The sequence below is a fragment of the Pagrus major genome, chromosome 22 (genome assembly GCF_040436345.1).
Source record: "Pagrus major chromosome 22, Pma_NU_1.0".
Taxonomy (NCBI): Eukaryota; Metazoa; Chordata; class Actinopteri; order Spariformes; family Sparidae; genus Pagrus; species Pagrus major.
Genome location: NC_133236.1, coordinates 9,912,804 through 9,932,907, shown reverse-complemented (window position 1 = coordinate 9,932,907; position 20,104 = coordinate 9,912,804). Strand labels below are relative to the sequence as shown.

At 39.2% G+C, this 20,104-nt stretch overlaps 1 protein-coding gene across 1 annotated transcript; it reads left to right on the top strand.

Annotated features, from left to right (window-relative positions):
• LOC141017990 (AN1-type zinc finger protein 3-like) lies at nt 1–19,054 on the top strand. Its single transcript, XM_073492832.1, has 6 exons — nt 1–491; nt 10,491–10,531; nt 13,995–14,186; nt 16,740–16,805; nt 16,896–17,066; nt 18,810–19,054. Exons 1-6 carry the CDS (start codon nt 424–426, stop codon nt 18,962–18,964), a joined length of 693 nt encoding a protein of 230 aa, XP_073348933.1. The 5' UTR covers nt 1–423; the 3' UTR covers nt 18,965–19,054.
• The last annotated feature ends 1,050 nt before the right edge of the window (nt 19,055–20,104 follow it).

The following is a 20,104-nucleotide window of genomic DNA, read 5'->3' as shown; positions in this document are numbered from 1 at the left end:
CAATGTCTTTATTTTCTCTTTTCTCGTACCCTCCCACGTATTTAACGTCGCCATAAGTGTATTTCATCTATATCGGTGGACAGCTGGCGATTTTTCGACGCTTTTTGGTGTCGAGTGAAACACCGGGACGCCCCCCTCTTTTTGTTTGTCGGTCGTAACGTCCGAACGTCCAGCTGATTGCTTTGAGTGCCGTTCAATTATTCCAGCTCAAACTGAGCCGTTTTGTTTGACTCCGCGGAGGAATTTTTCGTGGCCGAAACGGGCCAACTTCGCCACCATTTCTCGCCGACTTGTGGACTTTAAGACAAATAGGACGTTTATCTTTTTGTCTGACTTGAATGCTGGATCGTTTTTCTCATTGAGCGACCAGGCCCCGGACTCATCCCCAGCCTCGCGTTTCCATATCGGTTTTTGTTGGAAGTCATGGGAGACACAAGTGAACGAAGCAAACCTCCGAGTCTACCTCCCCGGTGTCCCTGTGGATTTTGGGGGTAAGTGTTAATATAAACTAGATTAAATCTTGAACTGAAAGGTAAATCCGGATGAAATATGCTCAACGGGTTCAACTAGTCCAAACCCATTGTTGTTGTTCTGTTGTACAGGCCGAGGGTGGGGGGTTGGGAAGTTAGCTAATAAATAAACCTCCTAGCTTGAAAACTAGCTACATTTCCGCTGTTTTCTAACCGTATGACCCCACTTTCGTCGTCTCAGACACTGGCTGTCATTTTTATTCGTTCTGTATCGTGTTTTCAGACAATTTGTGAAGCAGGAGATGACGTATCCGAGATAGAACATGATTTATTGCCAGCAGGTTCCTTTTAAACCTGCCCTTTTTTTCCTTGAATCCCCTCGAAGATAATCAGCAGTTTAACGGCGAACACGTCCCTTCGGCTAAACCCTGAAGCTGAGCACTGTTGATAAAACAGCTTTTGAGTCGTTTTAGACCCTTTTTACATTCGGGCTTGTCAAGTGGTGGATGTGTGTTGCATACCGGATGTGATTCACTGATGTCTCCTGTGTTACCCCAGAGGAAAAATGACTGCATTTAACCTTTTAATCGATGTAACAACGACACTTTAAATATGGCTGTCTGCTTCTCTTTAGTTGTTCCAAAGCACCAGTAAAAACACGCTAAGATAGGACAGCTGTCATCTTATCACTGACCACAGCAATACTTCCATTACAGTAATATTTCTTATTTTATTGTGGCAACCCTCTACTATTGTGTTCATCACAACCAATCAGCCTATACCCCCTCCTGTATGGAAGTACTATCACTACAGAACATTGTCATATGACTTGTCAGTTGGATACCGACCTCCCCCCTCCCTCAAGCCCCATCCCCCATTTGCCTTCATTTTGTGGTGTCCAGTAAGCAAACTGGAACCAGTAACACACCTGTCAATGTCAGGTGACACAAATTGCAGCTTTGTGTTTGTTGTTTATGGCCCTGCCGCCTGCTCTGCTCCGCTTCAGCTCAGAATAACACCTGGCCTGAGGGCTGCTGGTTGTCCTGTCCCACACAGGCTCCTCACACATGTCACTGAAACTCAAGGCCTCTTCAAAACATCTTGAATGAGGCCTGGTTTCGTATTTTAAAGGATTGAATTCAGTGTTTGGGATCCTTGACAACATGGATTGCAGCTCCTTACTCTGGCAGTATTCATTACATCTTTATCCCAAGTATAATGCAGTGTTTTTTTTTTGGTTTGAGCAGCATTACGGTTAATTTAAGGTACGATTGGACTGATACAGAGCGCTAATAGTATTATGTAGTGTTTTCGGAAAGATTTTAATTCGGGTCAGTAGAGCTGCAGTGATAAATCAATTACTTGTCAACTATCAAAGTAATTGCCAGCTTTTTTGGCGATTAATTAATCAGTTTGAGCAATTTTTAAAAGAAAAAAGGTCAGAATTCTGTGATTCCAGCTTCTTAAATGTAATATTTTCTGGTTTCTTTGCTCCTCTCTGACAGTAAACTGAATATCTTTGGGTCGTGGACAAAACAAGACATTTGAGGACGTCACCCTGGGCTTTGGGAAACACTAATCGACATTTTTCACAGTTTTCCGACGTTTTATAGATCTAATCGATTAATCAAGAAACTAACTGACGGATTAATCGACGATGAAAATAATCATTAGTGGCAGCCTTACTTTTCAGTTTCAAAAACCTCAAATAATATTAAGACCAAGTATACAGGTTTTAAATCCAAGACTTCACCATGTGATTTGGTTGACTAGTTCTTCTTCTTTGATTAAAGGTGAGTTAATCAGTGAAATCACCTGATTGAAATGATAACCTGAAAACTAAAACGCTCCATTAAAAATCCACTTCAGATTTCAAGGTTCATATACAGTAAAGTCTTGGAAGTTTGGAAAATGCTCGTTTTAAACGTTTTGCTTTCAAGGTTAGGAAAATGTTTGAATGTGAATGTATTCAACACAATCTGATGTTTCATCAATCTTTCATTGTTTATTTCATCATTTTAATATTTGAAGTGAAACGATCCCATTGTCATGTTTGTTTAGTTAGAAAGTAAATCATAAACTATTATTAAAGGGCTATGACAAAGATATGTGCTGAGTAGTGCACTTTACAGTCGTAAAATAAACTCAGTGCTCTCTGGTCTACAAAATGTCAGGATGGCACCGTTTAAAATGACGTTAAACGTGTCTTCGAAATTTGTGTTCTGTATTACTTGTATATCAGCTGACATACATGCCGGTATAACTGCAACGATTAATTGATTAGTTGTCAACTATTAAATTATTCAGCAACTATTTTGATAAGAGTCAATATTCTCTGATTCCAGCTTCTTGGATGTAAATATTTTCTGTTTTTTTTCCTCCTCTATGACATTAAACTGAATATCTTTGGGTTGTAGAGAAAACGGCATATTTGAGGACGTCATGTTGGGCTTTGGGAAATGCTGATTCACATTTTTCACCCATTTCTGACATTTTATAGACCAAATAATTGACAGACAGTATGACGGATTGACAGAAATTGATCCAAGTTGCAGCCCTGGATATAGCCACAACCGGAGAGAATTGGAGAAATATTGGAAATACTTGCAGCCCTAGTTGAGTCCTTTTCCAGGGTTCAAGGTTAATGGCTTGTTTTCGCAGCCGTCTTATCTGTGTTTGTTTTTTTCTGCTATGCATGCAGCTATCTGATGAACTTGCAGTGTTTCAAACACCTCAACAAGATATTTGACTTGGTTGTGGCACATTTTCTGTCAGCCTTATCAAATATTCAAGTCTCCTTGTTGGAGTATTACCTATATCGGTGGATGGGGGGTACTCTGATCCCTTTTGACTGTATGAATTTTGATTTCTCAACTACTCAGTGTAAAATGCATTTTTTAGGCATCCTGTAGCTGGATAAATTCAGGCTATTATTTTGGCTTCTATAATATTTTTAAGCTTTATTTAAGACTGGGCATACTAATGAAAAATAGTATCAAATTTAGATTTGATTTGCATCAACAACGGTAAAAACCTCTGGATCGGTCTAAAAGTACTGTCAACCGATTGATGGCCCAATTTTAAAGTTGTGAATCAGCTGAGTGAAGCTGCTATGCTGCTACTTCCTCAGAGCTTCTTCAAACTCTCGTAAAAGTTCAAAGGTTAGTGTGAGTCTCTCACGAGATGCGTCACAGTAACGTTAGCATAGTGTTGCTAAGCAACATGTCCGACAACGCCGGCAAGATTTACAATACACTGTCAAATCTAAGAACAAAAGTTTGGAAGAGATTTGGATTTTATAAGAAGGATGGAAAGTTGTACAAAAAGCAGGGTGTTTGTAAGCTCTAGGAGAACAGCGTTTAAGTACAGTGGTAGAGATGGTACCTGGTGAGATGGCATGGTGAAACTTGTGCAGATGACGAGGATGCTAGTAAAGATAGCACTTGCAAGACCATGCAAGACAAAGACATAGAGATTAAACACTTTTTCGAAGTGGGTCAGAGGTAATCGTGGCATCTATATATATATATATATATATATATATATATATATATATATATATATATATATATATATATATATATATATATATATATATATAATCTATCTATCTATATATATATATATATATAATCTATCTATCTCTATATATATATATAATCTATCTATCTCTATATATATATATATAATCTATCTATCTCTATATATATATATATAATCTATCTATCTCTATATATATATATATAATCTATCTATCTCTATATATATATATATAATCTATCTATCTCTATATATATATATATAATCTATCTATCTCTATATATATATATATAATCTATCTATCTCTATATATATATATATAATCTATCTATCTCTATATATATATATATTATCTATCTATCTCTATATATATATATATTATCTATCTATATATATATATATATATATATATATATATATATATATATATATATATATATATACATTTATATAGCAATAATATAATTTTATTGCTAAGGACTTACAGCCTGTCTGATTTTGAACGTATTGCTATCATTAGATGTATTCTGTGACTGCTGGTAGTACTGCACACTGTTAACTGTCATTGTCTACTGACATTATGTACTGAATTGAACCATACTGCACGCTATTTACTGTCTACTGACGGTTACTGCACAGTGCACACCGTTAAGTTAATCCAACTTTTGAGTTAGTTGTCAGTAGTAAACATTTGTCTGATTGTTAATCATAGGTGTGATTTTATTTTTTATTTGACACTGATCATTACTAGGAAGCAGAGGATACAGGCAGTCAGGGACATCCAGTTCAGAGAGGTCCTATGCAGACAGATCCAGCTCAAGATATACATAATAGTAAGAAAAATGCATAGGATTCCCTGGTCTTTTATGAATTATCTACTGTATTTGAAGGTAGCAATGCCACTTTTCTTTCGGATTGTATCGTATCGTACCGAATTGGATTTGAATAGTACTGAATCGTTCAATATTTAAAAGTATCGTCCCTGAATCGTATCGTAGCCCATGTATCTAGATGTGTATTGGATCGTCTTATTAGGGAGAGGTTCACACCCCTAGTCTTTGGGTTTTTGGACTGTTGGTTGAACAAATGAAGCAATTTGAAGATGCCACTTTCTGCTCAGGGAAATTGTGATGAGCATTTTTCACAATTTTTGACAAAATGATTAATCATTTAGTTTTGACAATAATCGGCAGATTAAGCGTTAATGGAAATACTTGTTAGTTGCAGCCCTAGCCTGTTTTCCAGCAGATCCTAATCTTTAACACAGAAAAATGACAGAGTGAGGGTGTCCTCATGAGGATAAAGTGAAAATGTCTGAACTTGGTCGAACTTAACTTCTCTAAATACTTTCATTGGCCACAAATCTGCAATTTTCCAAGGGAATGAGGAGGATTTGGCTGTTCAGTTACATTTTACAACATGAATTGGTTCTTAGAGGCAGCATGAATTCAAAATTAATGGAAAGGTGCAGGCTTAGGCGTAAAAAGACCTGTACGTCTCTACAAAAACAAGAGCAGAAAGGAGAGTTTGTGTGTGCAGACAAATAAATGAAACAACTGGAAATGTCAATCAGACATTCCAGTGTGAGCTGTCGCACACAGCCTGTTCCTGTTGTCACAGAAAACGTCCATCAGGGAACTCATCCATTGACAGTTTGTGATTACAGACTGCAAAAACACTCTGGTAGTCAAAGTGTGCTCAGAATTCACTTTACGTTGTAAGTAAATGCAGCTTGTTCGTGGGATGAAGCGTCAGCTTGGCTTGAAAGGCACTAAGACAGTTGTACTCTCTGTGCTCTCTCATGGGTACATGAGAGCCAACCGATAACATTTACTCCATTGTGTTCTTTTTCTTTCAGCTGCGTTATGCAATATCATCTGAGTCTTATACTGCAAAATCGTAGTAATAAAGCTGCTATAGAATACAACTACAATTGTGTCTTTACGTTATTTGCTCAGGGACAAGACACATCTGGTGTCTTGTTAAACATGTTTTATACTATAAATGCTCATTTGCTTATCAGCCTGTCCTTTCAATAAGGAGATGGGTGGAATCCAGCATGTTCTTTAAAAGCTGCCAGAATCAAGGCTGCTTAATAACAAGGGAAGTTAGACTTGCTTGTTTTTTGTTGGTTTTGTTTTTTTGTGAGTGTACCACATCTTTTAGTTCCCTTGATTGTACAAATATATATAAATGGTTACTGGTTTTAACTAAATACCCTTTAGTAGCTGTAATATTATACTGTGTCATTTGTAAATTTTTCCTATAGAACTAATTCTGGACCGAAATTATTATTATTATTAGTAGTAGTAGTAGTAGTAGTAGTGGTAGTAGTAGTAATTAAGGAGACTGATAACTGAGACTTGGAACTGATGCATTTGCATTAAAAAATAAAAATCTAGTGTCAGAATTGAGAATAAACAGTACTGGAACTGAACTGAACTGGAAGTACAATTTACAGAACTACCGTACTTAAGTACAATTTTGAGGTGCTCTACTTTAGTATTTCCATTTTCTGCCACTTTAACTTCCCCTCCACAAGATTTATTTGATAACTTTAGGTACTATTTACTTTGCATTCAGATTATTCAGTGTTGATAGGTCAGTGTCAGTGATCAGTGTTGTGAGTCAGACATTGAGACAGAAGTCACCGGTAATCGGTCTATTTCTAATATGATCAGTTTGTTCTGAAGTAAAGGCATGCAGAGCTTCAGAATGTCATCACCCCTCACCTTTTTAAACAAACAGGAGTTGCACTGACTTTCCAGTAGGGCTGAATAATTAATGGAAATATTATCAGAATCGCAATATGGCCAGGTACAATATCAACACCACAGGAGCTGCAATTTTTTGATGGCGGTGTCACAATGTACTATTTTGAATGAATTATTGTGGTGATGCAGAGGTACCCTGGACGAAAAATCATTTGCTCAAGCGTAGTTTGGTACAGACTTGAGCAAAAATCATGTCATCATTTTAATATTGTTTTCAGTGAAAATGATGCAAAAATGACCTTTCCCACTAGAAACTTGACTCATATCACAAGTAGAGCTGTAATTTTTGAAGAAAATAAGCCAAATTCTCTCATCCCAGCTTCTCAAAGGTGAATATTTCCTAGTTTCTTTCCTGTGACAGTTACCTGAATATCTTTGGGTTGTGGACAAAATGAGACATAACTAAGGAAATAATCGTCAGTTGCAGCCCTAATTGCAGGGCTTAAAGTACTTGGGCGTGGTGCCAGATTTCCGATGTATGACTATTTTAGAAAGAAAAATAGTCTACATGAATTTGTTTTTGACGTGGTTTAACTAATCATCTTCAGCAAAGCGATGGGTAGTTCCACCTACCAATGGTATGAAGTAGACCAACAATTGCTAACCAATCGGAGGCAGAGTAGGGCGGGTCTATCTAAGAAACGTGAGTGCGGTGTGGTAGCCCTGCGACTCGGCTCACATGGAAGCAAATTTTATTAAACCTGACTAACATACAGCCTTTGGAGAGGAGTTAAGAACAAATGGTGCTGGGCATGGATCAAGGAAAATGGTGGAGATGGGAAGCCTTTCAGCACAGCCACCAATTGGGGGAGCTGGGTGCTTGCTTCTGCAGCGTGTATTTGAAGAAGCTACTGTATGGCAGCAGTGAGAGGAAAGTACTCGCTCGTCTTGAATTAGATGCCAGTCACAAAGCTTTGGTCCGTGCCTGTCATATGAGTATGTTACCGGAAACAACGGCTACAGCTGCCAATGCGCCTTCAATGACCGACCATGTTTGCAACCAAAAAATATGTGTGTGCACATTCATAGCAGAAGGAAGCGCTTCAGAGCTTCAAAAGTCAACTTGTCACTTAAAAGTTATAGCAGTATTGTTTACAGCGGCTACTTGCATGCATGCTGCATTCTATAGAGAAGTAAATTGTGCACAGCACATACTGTAAAATTCTTTCATTTTTTGTTGACATTACATCGGAACGTTGTCTGCTTTCTGGCAACTCTTAAGGCCATGGTTATCGTTGTTTTAGTGGATATTCTTTTGTAATTAAGGGCGGACAAAATGGTAGATGCACTGTCTTAGTCTGTATCTCCAGCAGTATAATTATAGCAAAAATATGATGATGACAGATCGAGGTCACCACCAAATTCTTATCAATTGTTACTTTGCCCAAGGCCTGTTTTTCCTCCCAGTTCCTTAGGAATCCATTTATAGCTGATGAGATATCTTGGTGACACACGGGTGCAGTGACTGTAACAGGTGAAACACATCACCTCCTTGGTGGAGGCCATACAGTCTGCATTGCTGCATTAGTCACATAGCTCCTGTAGGAACAATGATCTGAATACCCTACAGACTTCCAGCCTCTATACCATTGACAGGGCTCGCAGCTGACAGAAATGGCAACATTGTGTGGTGGTATGAACGTTAAAGAGAAGTCCAGAAAGGGAAGGAAAGAAATGAACATCAAGAAAACTGTCGTGTGACAGTGTACGTTTCTAAAATACTAAAAATTTAAATCAGTTTAATGATTGAAATTATTGTTTTATTGTCATATAGATGGTCACAAGAATTATTGCATTATGTGTTCTCTTTAGTAGCGTTCTAATGAAACTGAGGAATGACAAAGCTCTCCCTGTCACTGTAAAATCATTGCTCATCATGGCAAAGCCCCCTTTTAAAATGAGTATTGAGTATGAGTATTAAAGATTGAGTATTCTGGTTTACTGTGCAGCCATGACTGAAACAGGTGACTGACAGAGACCTCATCAAGTGAAACCTGCATCCATTACACATCCACCTCCTCGCACTAAAGGCAGCCAATAGCATCTTGAGTATAGTGTGGCTTTACTCTTGGTTTGTCCGACTTGACTAAGCTCTACCTGTAGGTAACGACTATTTTCCTTGTTGTTCATTTAATCTGTTGATATATGTGTTGTTTGGTCTATAAAATGGCAGAAAATGGAAAAAAAATCATGTCTATCAGTTTTTCCCAAAGACCAAGATGACATCCTCAGACGTCTTGTTTTGTCCACAACTCAAAGATCTTCAGTTTACTGTCATAGAGGAGAAAAGAAACCAGAAAACCTTCAAGTTTAAGAGGCTGGAATTGGAGAATTTTAACTTTTTTCGCACCTCAAACCCATAATCGATTATCAAAATACTTGGCCTTTAAAGGAACAGTTCACCCAAAAATGAAAATGTAGTCATTAAATACTCACCTCCATGCTGATGGAAAGTTGGGTTAAGTTTTGTAGTCCACAAAACTTCTCCTAAACAACTGAAGTAGACTACGAAACTTCACCTGACTTTCTATCAGCATGAGTGTGAGGAGATGATGACTGAATTGACATTTTTGGGTGATCTGTTCCTTTGAATTTAATATTTGACAATGAATTGAAAAATTAATCGTTACAACTCTGATGGGTGTTAAATCATTGTAACGACAGGGTACCTAGTTTTGATTTGAACTTAACCCACCATAGTTTATGACATTATAGCCTAACATTTCCTTGTTTGGCTGCAGACAGCTACACAGTAATCTACACCACTAAGTAACAGGAGATGGGGTTTATTTGTATATCAGAAAACATTTTTGTCCCTCTGCTTGTATGAAACCAGTAGTGCCAAAACAATTACTCTAAAACAGTTAAATAATCTGGTTTATTACAACATTATGCTCCCTCTATAAGGGATTTTTAGTGTCCCCATAGCAGCTGTTTGCCTCCCCATCCTCTCTGATTTCCTGTCATCCCGCCTTGAATGGACACAAAGGCCCGACCACCAGACTGACACACAAGACGAGAACTGGGAGGCTGAGATGAAACATTAGGAGCGATTATGAAAGGTGTTATGGTTGACGCTCAGGATGTGATATAATTTGTAATTGAGATATTGAAAAAGGGGTGAGGTCCCACTTGTGTTGGTTACGGAGGCAGTACCTTACTTCAGGATGGCATCTGTCTTCCGCACTCTGCACAAAAACGTGAGGTCGGCTGATATTGGCATATCACAGATAGATTGGTATCAACGCATGTGCACACTCTCTTTCTTTTTCCAGAAGATAATGCAGAAACAGTGCCTGGGGTGGACCATAATTATAAAATTTCCAGTGGAGTTTACTGTTTGAGTGCACTGATGTCATCTTGGACGATAAAGTTTATTGTTAACCTGTAAAATATCCAGTCTCTATTACATACGTATCTTTGTCACAAGTGTTTGATAACTATATTTGAGGGATTGTCGCAAAAAAAATGCATGTATTCAGTGTGTATATAAGAAGATCGTGTACAGTCTACAATTTAGCCTAATTTTCAACTAAGTATATTGATTTTTGTTTGATTTTTCATGCCATGTTATTGTCTTATAACGAAAAATATATAACCTTAGGTTTGTGTATCATAAAAGGTATATGTTGTGGAAACTTATTGCAGGCAAAACTTGGACGTCTGAGAAGGTTATTGACATTCCTTTTCTCTCCTGTCTCCTCAGCTCCAGTAAAACAATGAATCTCTGCTCCAAATGTTTTGCTGGTAAGTCTTTTCTTAATACAGATCATTATAAGATGGAATTACTGATTTTTTTTTTTTCCTGCATGACATCTTTATATCATCTCATACTGAAGAATTTAGAGCAAAATACATGGGCAGAAGATTAAAAAATAAGTGGTGAAATAGAAATGGCCAGAGGTAGTTGTACTGTGCAGCTGTGTCCCTGGGTTTGAAACTGGTTAATACAATGATTTCCAATCATAGCACAGTTATCATTATAAACATGTTTTATGAATTACTACTTTCCCTTAACAAATGTACTAAACAACTAAAGTCAGGGTTGTCATGAAATTATTTTACAAGGGTCAGAGATAATCACCTGCTAGCTAGGAACAGCAGGGAAGATTTTGATTCACCAGTTGATCCACGTTCCAAACCTTAGAAGCTTCATGAAATTAAAGTTTTTTCACTTTATTTATTTTTTGTACATACAATGGCTTAAAATACACACACATGTACAAACAGGGCCTTTACACGTGCACCAATGGAGAGGTGTCAGAGCAAAGGGGGCTACCCTGTAAGGGGCGCTAGAGAGCAGTCAGGTTTTCCCTGCAGACTGAGCTAATGCCGCCCATGTGCTGGGGAGTGACCGAAAGAATGAGATAGATTGGGCAACTCAGACATCTGGAGGGAGCTCGGATTAGAGCCGCTGTACTTTGTGTCGAAAGAAGCCAGTTAAGGTGGTTCAGGCATCTGATTAGGAGGCCTCCTGGGTGCCTCCCTTTGGAGGTTTCCCGGGCACGACAAACTGGGAGAAGACCCTGGGACAGACCCAGAACTCGCTGGAGGGATTACACATCTTATCTGGCCTGGCAGCTCCTCATTAGCTCACCAATGTAGTCACCGTTGGTTTGCACTGTCGCTCTGATGGCAACCTCCACCTGTCTCACCCAACAGAGTAAGCTGTCCAACGTTACCACAGACATACATTCCCTTGATGGGTTTAAAAGTGTCTTGTTCTCCGCACCACATGTCCTCAACTTGGCTGTGTTCAGCCTCAGAAGCTTGAAACAGAGTTAGCCGGCTAAATGTACAGAGGAAGCTAAGCTAAGAAAACATGAATAACAACACATTAACAGCGACCTGCAGAAAAGAAACACTGCTGCCGCAAATTTCACTGAGTGTCTTAGGTTCGCCTAACTTTCTTTAATAAAGTAGCTTCTTGGCATGCAGAGCTGTTCCCACAGACAAGTCTAGCTGAAGCCTGAGGCTAGGTGTGCCAGCTGATTTCAGTTAGGAATGCTAACAATGCTAACAAATCCCTCTAGAAAAATAGAAGGACATGTAAGAGAGTCTTGCATCAGAAATGATGTGTCCACCATTTTGAGGAAAATACTGGTTAAGTTCAAATGTTATTGCTTGTATTAAAAAGGTGGATTCTGCTATATTTGTGAGAGTAATATGTGTTTTTTAATGGCAAAATCAGCAGAATCTTCCTCGTCTGGTTACCTTATTCAGCTTTCTCCTCTTAAATGTAGAAAGTTTGCTTCTCCACAGTGTGACAAGTGTCTGACAAAGAAAAGTGGCCAATTAAAGTTTGAAAATGTCAACCTATGCATTGAGTTTTCTCAATGGCTCCTCCAATCTGGTTTGGGAGGATGGGTTGAAGGTGCACTGCAGCCCTGTCGGTGGCCATGGCAACCAGTGAGTATGGCAGACAGCGAGGACCTAAGGGCCCGGCTTTGAGTCTAGCATCACAGACAGCAGTAAGGCTCAGAATAGACTCAATACACATGAGTATAGAGAGAAGTGGGTTAGTCCACATGTGGAGGAGAAACTCGAATGTAGGCTGACCTCCCTCACCCTCCCTGGAGGGGAAAGAGTAAAGACAATACTGTCATGGATCGATATCGTCCGAGATTGTCAGAGAGGTCTGAAGTGCGGCTCAGTCGACCAAGGTGATCGTGTCTTTCTCTTACAAATCAAGTTTCAGTTGGCAAAGTTGACTTAGAGTCATGTGGTAGTTGAGAGCAGGGAGTGTTTTGAAAACTCCTGAATTTGGTGTGTTTAATGCTGGGACGCAGGATTGTTCTGATACCAGCGTCTGAAATGCCTCCGATGCTGCCAAAAAAATGCTGGAATCTGAATCGGAGAGTAACTGCACCGATTCAAGGTATTTTTTTAGAAACAGGACCCTACTACTTCTCTCCAGATTCCTGTTGTCAGCAACTTAACAGATCTTTTACTGCACAAGTTGCCAATATCCATAAACTTCAAGTAGGGTTGCAGCAATATCTATTTTTCAATGTATACCATGGTATGAAATTTGACTATTATCATACCATGTTCATTTGCTTTTCTAAGGTATTGTATTCTTCCATATTATAGTTATTAAAGACTTCATGTCTGTTGGGACATAATAATAAAAGGCTTCTCAGTATTTGCCGATAGAGGACTTAAGCATCTACAAATTCCAAAGGATTTGGCTTTTTTAGACAAATGAAAGTGATGAAAACTGCCCATCACAATTTACAAGGCAGGTCTAATCCAAAGATATTTAATTCACTGCCATCAGACTAAGATAGCGAGCTAGACTCAGGGAGTTTATGGCACATTTGTTATAAAACTACTTGAATGATTAATCAGAATGTTCTCTAATGCAAACTATTGCATAAAGTCCACTTTTGCTCAGGGCAGTTTGATTCAGATGTTTGACGAAAATGTGTGTTGAATGCTTTAAAGCAGCTATTTGTCAACTGTGGAGTTTCTAAGCTGTTGTAGCTGCACTGACATGTGACTTAATGTTGCTTAAAGCTGCTAAAAGTTACCAAGCAGCCACTGTGTAATCAAAAAGGGAAAAAAAAGGAAGTGCAGAGACAACAGATGTAACGCATGATAGTGCTGTTCAACTCCTGTGGGCAACAAACTGCCCATCAACAAATTTTGGTAAAAAAAAAAGAAAATACATATTCGTATACAAACATCTTGCAAGGTTCATCTTATTTTTTTATTTCAAATTAGGGATGTTCGTGACCACTAATTTTCATGACCTTTTTAAATTAGATGACCAGTCTTAGAATAAGAAAAAACTCTCACAACAGTCAATATGACTACAAATTAATCTGTATGTTGAAACATTGTCCAACAAAATATCTGAGACAGCTACAGTTAACCAGTTGTTAGCGTAAGTAATAGATGTTTTTTTTTTGACTAGAAAGAAATTTTAGTGTAAATTATGTCTGTTGCCTGGTGGCTCCAAATCTGTATTTTCTACACTTGGACTTGCTACATATGATTTGGTATTACAGACTTATTACAGAGGCTCATGTTGTGCAGCTGCATTTCGTTACAACACACCACAACCAGGCGCATGAGTCCACATTTTTGACTCTGTCTCTGTGTCGTCTCTCATTTCTTCTCTTCCTTCTAATGTCTGTATCTGTCTCTCTGCCTGTCCTATATATACATTTCTCTCTGCTTGCCTACTTGCTGTCCTTGACCACAGACATCCAGAAGAAGCAGCCAGGGGAGGACTGCACCTCCAAGCCTATCCAAAGCACTGGGAGTAGCCAATCACCAGTTTTCAGTAGCGAGACGAGCAGTAGCAGTAGCCAATCCCTATTGTCGTCGCCGCCCTCTAGCTCCGAGCAGCCGTCAACCGAAGAGCCCTCGCCCACATTTCCCAGCACAAGGGAAGGTAAGACGGGACAACCAGTGCGGAAAACAAAAAAGAGTTGATAAAGAATGGACTGTCTGTTCTTTATGTCTTTAAATGCAGCGGGGAAGTACAGAGTGAGATAGAGCAGGACAAACAGGAGATAAAGTTATGAGTGGATACAGTCACAGGCTTGTTGGTGCCTAGAACCTATTGGCATCAAGAAAGCTTAATTTCAAGCAACTACAAGGAACTTTAATTTTTTTGTCAGTTCTGGTGGCCCCTTTGGACAAAATATGACAAGAGTAAACTTTGTTTTAGTGCCGCACCACGAGACTACTGAGCAGCTTCTTTCCTCAGACTCCTGTTGGTTTTAATTTTATGACTTATCTTCTTGCTGATGATTTCATTTGCTGTTGTAGGTCATATAGAAGCATCAGTATTACATTGAGACCGTTTCACAACCAGCTAAAAGTTCCTTGTAGTATGTTTAATGTGAATTATATTACAGGACTCAGGAAATGTTCTCGTGTTGCAATTCTTTCAACAATTGCTGAGCTTTAGGCTCCATCAGCCGTGTTTCTCAATCGATATCCGTAAACTTATCAAAAATACGATACTCTTTCGATACCAAGTGTTCAAAACAATACGATCTCTGCAAATGATTAGAATGTAAGAGAAAGTACCTGAGGCTATATAAAACAACCGACACGTCTGCGGTATCGCATCGATTTAAAAGTTTAAAATTCTGGCATCACAACAACCTTAATCACAGTGATGGAATGTAACTAAGTAAATTTACTCAGATACTGTACTTATGTACACTTTTGAGGTACTTGTACTTGACTTAACTGCTTTAATTTTCTGTTACTTTATACTTCCACTTTACTACTTTTTGGAGGCAAATATTGTACTTTTTACTGTGTTACATGTACTTTGCAGATTACGTGTGGCACCACAGTTATAATAATGGAAAACACCAATTGTGATTATCAGAAAAATGCAGAAAAACGGATCTGATAATTGCTGTAGCATACAGTATAGACTGTACATTTATTGCCAGAAAATTACTTTTGATACTTAAGTACATTTAATATCAGATACTTGAAGACTTTTACTCACTTTTACCAAAGAAATATTTTAACACAATATCTTAACTTTGACTATATCACTGCTTAATCGTTAGTACGGTATCTTAAAGGTTGGACCAGTTGTACACGCACAGAAGTTACTGTTCAGCCTGCTCTATCTTCAGATCAGTGCTGTGGTTGAATCACAATAAAGATTCCGGATTCAGTCTGTCTGAATTTTTGACTCACGGCCACAACAATAGTAATCCTCCAGTACAAAGTGACAAAGACACATTGTACAACTGGACGTCACATACACTGTGAGAGATACAATAGACAGTCGAGAGCTTACATTTGTCAGTGAAAGCATCTAGTTTGTCAAATCTGAATGCCCAGTACAGCAGAGCAGCTTATAAAGTCACTATTATTCAGTCTATTTTTGAATTCTAAAATTAGCTTTCTTAAAGCAAGTAAAACGAGCCTTTTGAGGGGGAGACATTATTTGTTTTCACTGTAAATAAACATATTTGAAGAATGTTGTAGATGTTTATTCTGTCATTTTATGGGGCTTTTGAAAAGATTGACCTGCTCTGGAGAGGATAATTGAACAAGACTAAATAATCTTTTATAACAAGTGTTGATTGATATCTGCTTGTTGAGTAGAACACATTTTTGGCTCCTGCTTCTTTGATTCAGGAGACATAAATAGGTCGCAACGATTATTTTTAATAGCCATTAATCCTCCGAAGTAATCTATTATTTGTTTAGTCTGGTGGGATTTCTAACTTTAACAGAAAACCTTGAAAAATATTTGTTTGATACCACAGGGAAAAATGGACACAAACTTAAGGGTATAAAAATTTGAGGAGAGTTTTATCAAAAGTTTAATAAAACAAAGTTTTCAACGTGTCATACATTGTTGGGTAGGAAAGTGAAAAAACGCAGTTTGTACAGGTGTATCAGTACTGTTTAAAATATCCAGAATCAATATTTATCACTAGTTTAGTCTAACATGACAAAGAGTTGTGAAAATGCTCATCACAATTTCCAAGAGCCCAAAGTGACACCTTCAAAACGCTTCTTTTGACCAACCAAAAGTCCAAAACGACGTCTTAAATGACAAAGAAAGGAAGCAAATTCTCACATTTAAGAAGCTGAAACCAGCAAGTGTTGGAGATTTTTGTTAAAAAAATGATTGAAGCGATTAATTGATTTTCAAAATCCTTGGTGAATCTAGGTGCTGTATCGTAGGCCTTGGTGATTCATTGTCTTTCAATCAAATCGATTAATTGACGTATCGTTCCAGCTTTAGCTGTAGGACTCGAATCACCCCTGAAATATTACTCAGTAACATCAAAAATATAAGATTCAGTATGATATACAGTGTGTGACATTGCAGTTGATACTAAATTAAGTCACCTGTCTTCAGGCGTTATACACTTACAGTTTTATGTAACATGTTCAATAAGACTCGTCACAGTGTTTCACACCCTGTCTCACACATCTCTTTATTTTCCATCTGCAGGCATGTCGTCCACAGAAACAGCCCAAGGCACACTCTGCACACCCACAAAACGTCCACGAGAATCAGGTACAGTCAGCCTCTTCTTCCTGCCAGTCGCTCTGTATGACCTGCCCCACTTGGAGCACTAACTTATAAATATATGCCGTTTGTTTTCAGCGTCGGGCTCGGAGAGCGAGGCGACGCCAGAGAAACGGCCACGGACGGACGAGAAGGAGGGGGGCAGCGAGGAGGCCCGTGGGACGCCCAAGCAGAAGAACCGCCGGCGCTGCTATCGCTGCCAAACCAAACTAGAGCTGGTGCAGCAGGAACTGGGCTCCTGCCGCTGCGGTCAGTACCATCATGTGTCATCATTAAACGCTGCGCTTACTTCCACCTACACACCACTGCTTTTAATTTTGCTCACTGTGTTGCCCCACTGCGGCTGAAAATGTGTCGGGCAACAAAATCAGCAGCTGTAGTTTTTTAGTTTGGCCTGAAAAGCTGAAATTACATAAACCACCTCTCTAAAGCAGGTAGGTCAGCCCCAGCGTTTATTCTTACTTTTAAAGTAAAACTTTGCTAATTTTCAACCAGATTTGTATCATTACAATGTGGGTAGTATATGCAGATGAACAATGTTAAACTTCACTCCATGTTGACTGCACCCAGAGCTTCCTGCTCATTTGCTGGCAAAAGTCCACTGGGTGATTCATTTCATGTTTCCCGTTTCAAATTAGACAAACCAAAACTAAGCACTGCCCAACTCCCACTATTTGGTGCGTTTGTGGCTCAGTGCTTTCTGGTTGTTTTAGGTTTTCTACATTTCAAGCAAAAGGAAATACCACAGCCCTTTTTCTTCATTTTCTCGTCATTTAGCACCAGTTTAAAAAATATATGCGTTTAAAATACCCCTTTTGTAGTTGTTAAACTCTTCTTTTTTTCTTTAAAGGCAGATTCCTTAACCCAATTGTAAAAAGGAAAAGCGGTCTCTTACCATCAAAATAAAAGCACAAGATGTTGCTAAATGTCTGCTAAAACGTTTAAGCTTATTAACACTGAGCAAGTTATTAATGTTTAATAATGCCTTTTAATGTTTGTTTACATGTGTATTTTTCGTAAACACGAGTTAAACAGGCCGAGGTTTTAAATTAGGAAGAATTTAGAAACCTTCAAAATGCAGATTTTTCATCTGTTAGTTGGAGTCTCCAAAATTTTGCTTGTGAATGTGTTTGGTATCAAAACATCACGGATGAGGCTTAAATATTCAGCATTTTCTGATTATCAGTTTGGTGATTTTACTGTCAGATTGCTGATAAAATACAGTAATTCAAAAATGTGCTACTGGGCTCTGATGCAGCATCCTCTCATACAATGTCCCACCCACAACAATATCTGATTGGTAACATGTCACAATTAATAGCCTATAAACACTGAATAGTCTGAATCTGTAATGTAACTTGTAACTACATTTATCATATAAATATCATGTAGTGGAAGGGAAAAATTGACAAACTCTCAACTGTTCTTAAAAAATGTACTTGAGTAAGTAGTATTTTGGTTTATTCCATCACTGGTTATTCCAAATTTTGACACTAAGATCAAATTTTTTTACTGCAAATGCACATCGGTTCCAAATATCGTTTATCGTTCTCCTTGATTACTAATAATCCGTATCAGTGTTGGCCCTGAAAAAGACATATTGGTCGACCCCTGGGATTGGTTCACTGTGTCAGAGTGCTTTTGAATGAAGCCAGGTAAGGTGTCTAGCACAGATGCATGTTTTGGAGTGGATGATACTAGACTTCATGTGATCTCTAAACACACGCACTAGTGACTGAATAAATATAATACGCTGAGCAGCACTTTATTCAGCATAATTTAGATCTTTTAAATGACCTGTTATTTTCATTACTTTCCTTCAAATTGTATCGTGTATATCAGTCAAAGGCTTGTTTTTCTATCTTTATGATTGTCAATAACCTTTGGAGAGGTGAAACCACTGACGTGATGATTTCTTCCATACAAAACAGGAATAACGGTTTATTGGGGTCACTTCCTCCCTCACCACTCTGTTTTCTCATTCCCTCTCAGGCTATGTATTCTGCATGCTTCACCGTCTACCCGAGCAACACGACTGTCTGTTCGACCATCTGGGCCGCGGGCGTGAGGAGGCCGTCCTCAAGATGGTGAAGCTGGACCGCAAGGTGGGCCGCTCGTGCCAACGCATCGGGGAGGAGTGCTCCTGATTGGCCACAACATGTGACCAGCCATCCAGTTAGAGATGAGGCGCTTACAAAAAGGAGGAGGAGGAGGAAGGAGAGCAAGGAGGAGTGACAAATGGGGTGATGGGTGGGAGGGGGAGGGAGGGAGGGAGGGAAGAAGAGGAGGGGGGGGAGGCAGCACGGTCGTAACATCCTGCAACTGACCCGACAATTCTGGATCTGAGCTTAACGCCGCCCTGTTGATGTCCTGATTTCCTGCGTGGAGCGTCTGTTTGGACTGGACGAGGCCGCTCCGGCGGGCCGACAGGGGGCCTGGTGGTTGTTCTGCGGAGCCACGTTCAGTATCGCATGTTCACACACACAGCCTTAACCCAACCCCCAGTCGTCAGAGGAAGGACGCCGCAGAGACGAAATCAGTCAGTCGTACATCACGCACAGCTCCACTGTTTCTCGCCACGGTTTCCTCCTCTCTGCTCACGCTCCTTTTTTTCAGTACAGGAAGTTACGGAAGATGAACTGTTGTAGCGTTCGGCTGAACTGATCCGTTTGGATTGCCATTTCGACAAGTTTTTTGTTTATTTTTTATTTTCCATTTCTTGGTCGCGGGTGAGGGGTCTAGCTCTGTCCCACGACCACTCCTCAGGTCGTCATCAAGGGGTTGGAGTATCAAACCTGTAACCCCGCCTTCCTCTTCTTCTTCTTCTTCTTCTTCTTCTTCTTCTTCTTTTTTTCTTCCACCAACATTTAGGTCCATGTGCAGCATCACTAACCACGTTTTGCTCGTGCATGGTACCTGCAACAGTGTATTTGTGCAGGTTTGAGTGTGGTAATGTGAGGCAGTCCAAGGATGCTGTCATGGTTTGATTTTTTTTTTTTTTTCTTTTTTCCGTGTGGCCGTCATGGTGATTAGCTCTGTTTTTACTGCTTAACCACGGTGTCGCGGAGGACAATACAGCCAATCCCTGCCTCTGCTCACATGGACTGTTGACAAAAAGAAAAATACAAATAAATATAAAAAAATAATAAAAACCACACTAATGGACAAGAGTCACTTGGATAAATCCTCTGTGTAGCAGATCCTCTTCTCCCTCTTCCCCTCCCCTTTTTTCAATATACTGAGTAGTACTGTTGTTTTACATAAAGGGGAAAACGACTGAATTTTTG

Bases quoted from the DNA above. Each gene is read 5' to 3' on its own strand.
- LOC141017990 (XM_073492832.1), top strand. From the start codon at position 424: ATGGGAGACACAAGTGAACGAAGCAAACCTCCGAGTCTACCTCCCCGG. The intron at 10,532-13,994 runs GTAAGTCTTTTC...CCTTGACCACAG, and splicing joins CTGCTCCAAATGTTTTGCTG to ACATCCAGAAGAAGCAGCCA. The intron at 17,067-18,809 runs GTCAGTACCATC...ATTCCCTCTCAG, and splicing joins ACTGGGCTCCTGCCGCTGCG to GCTATGTATTCTGCATGCTT.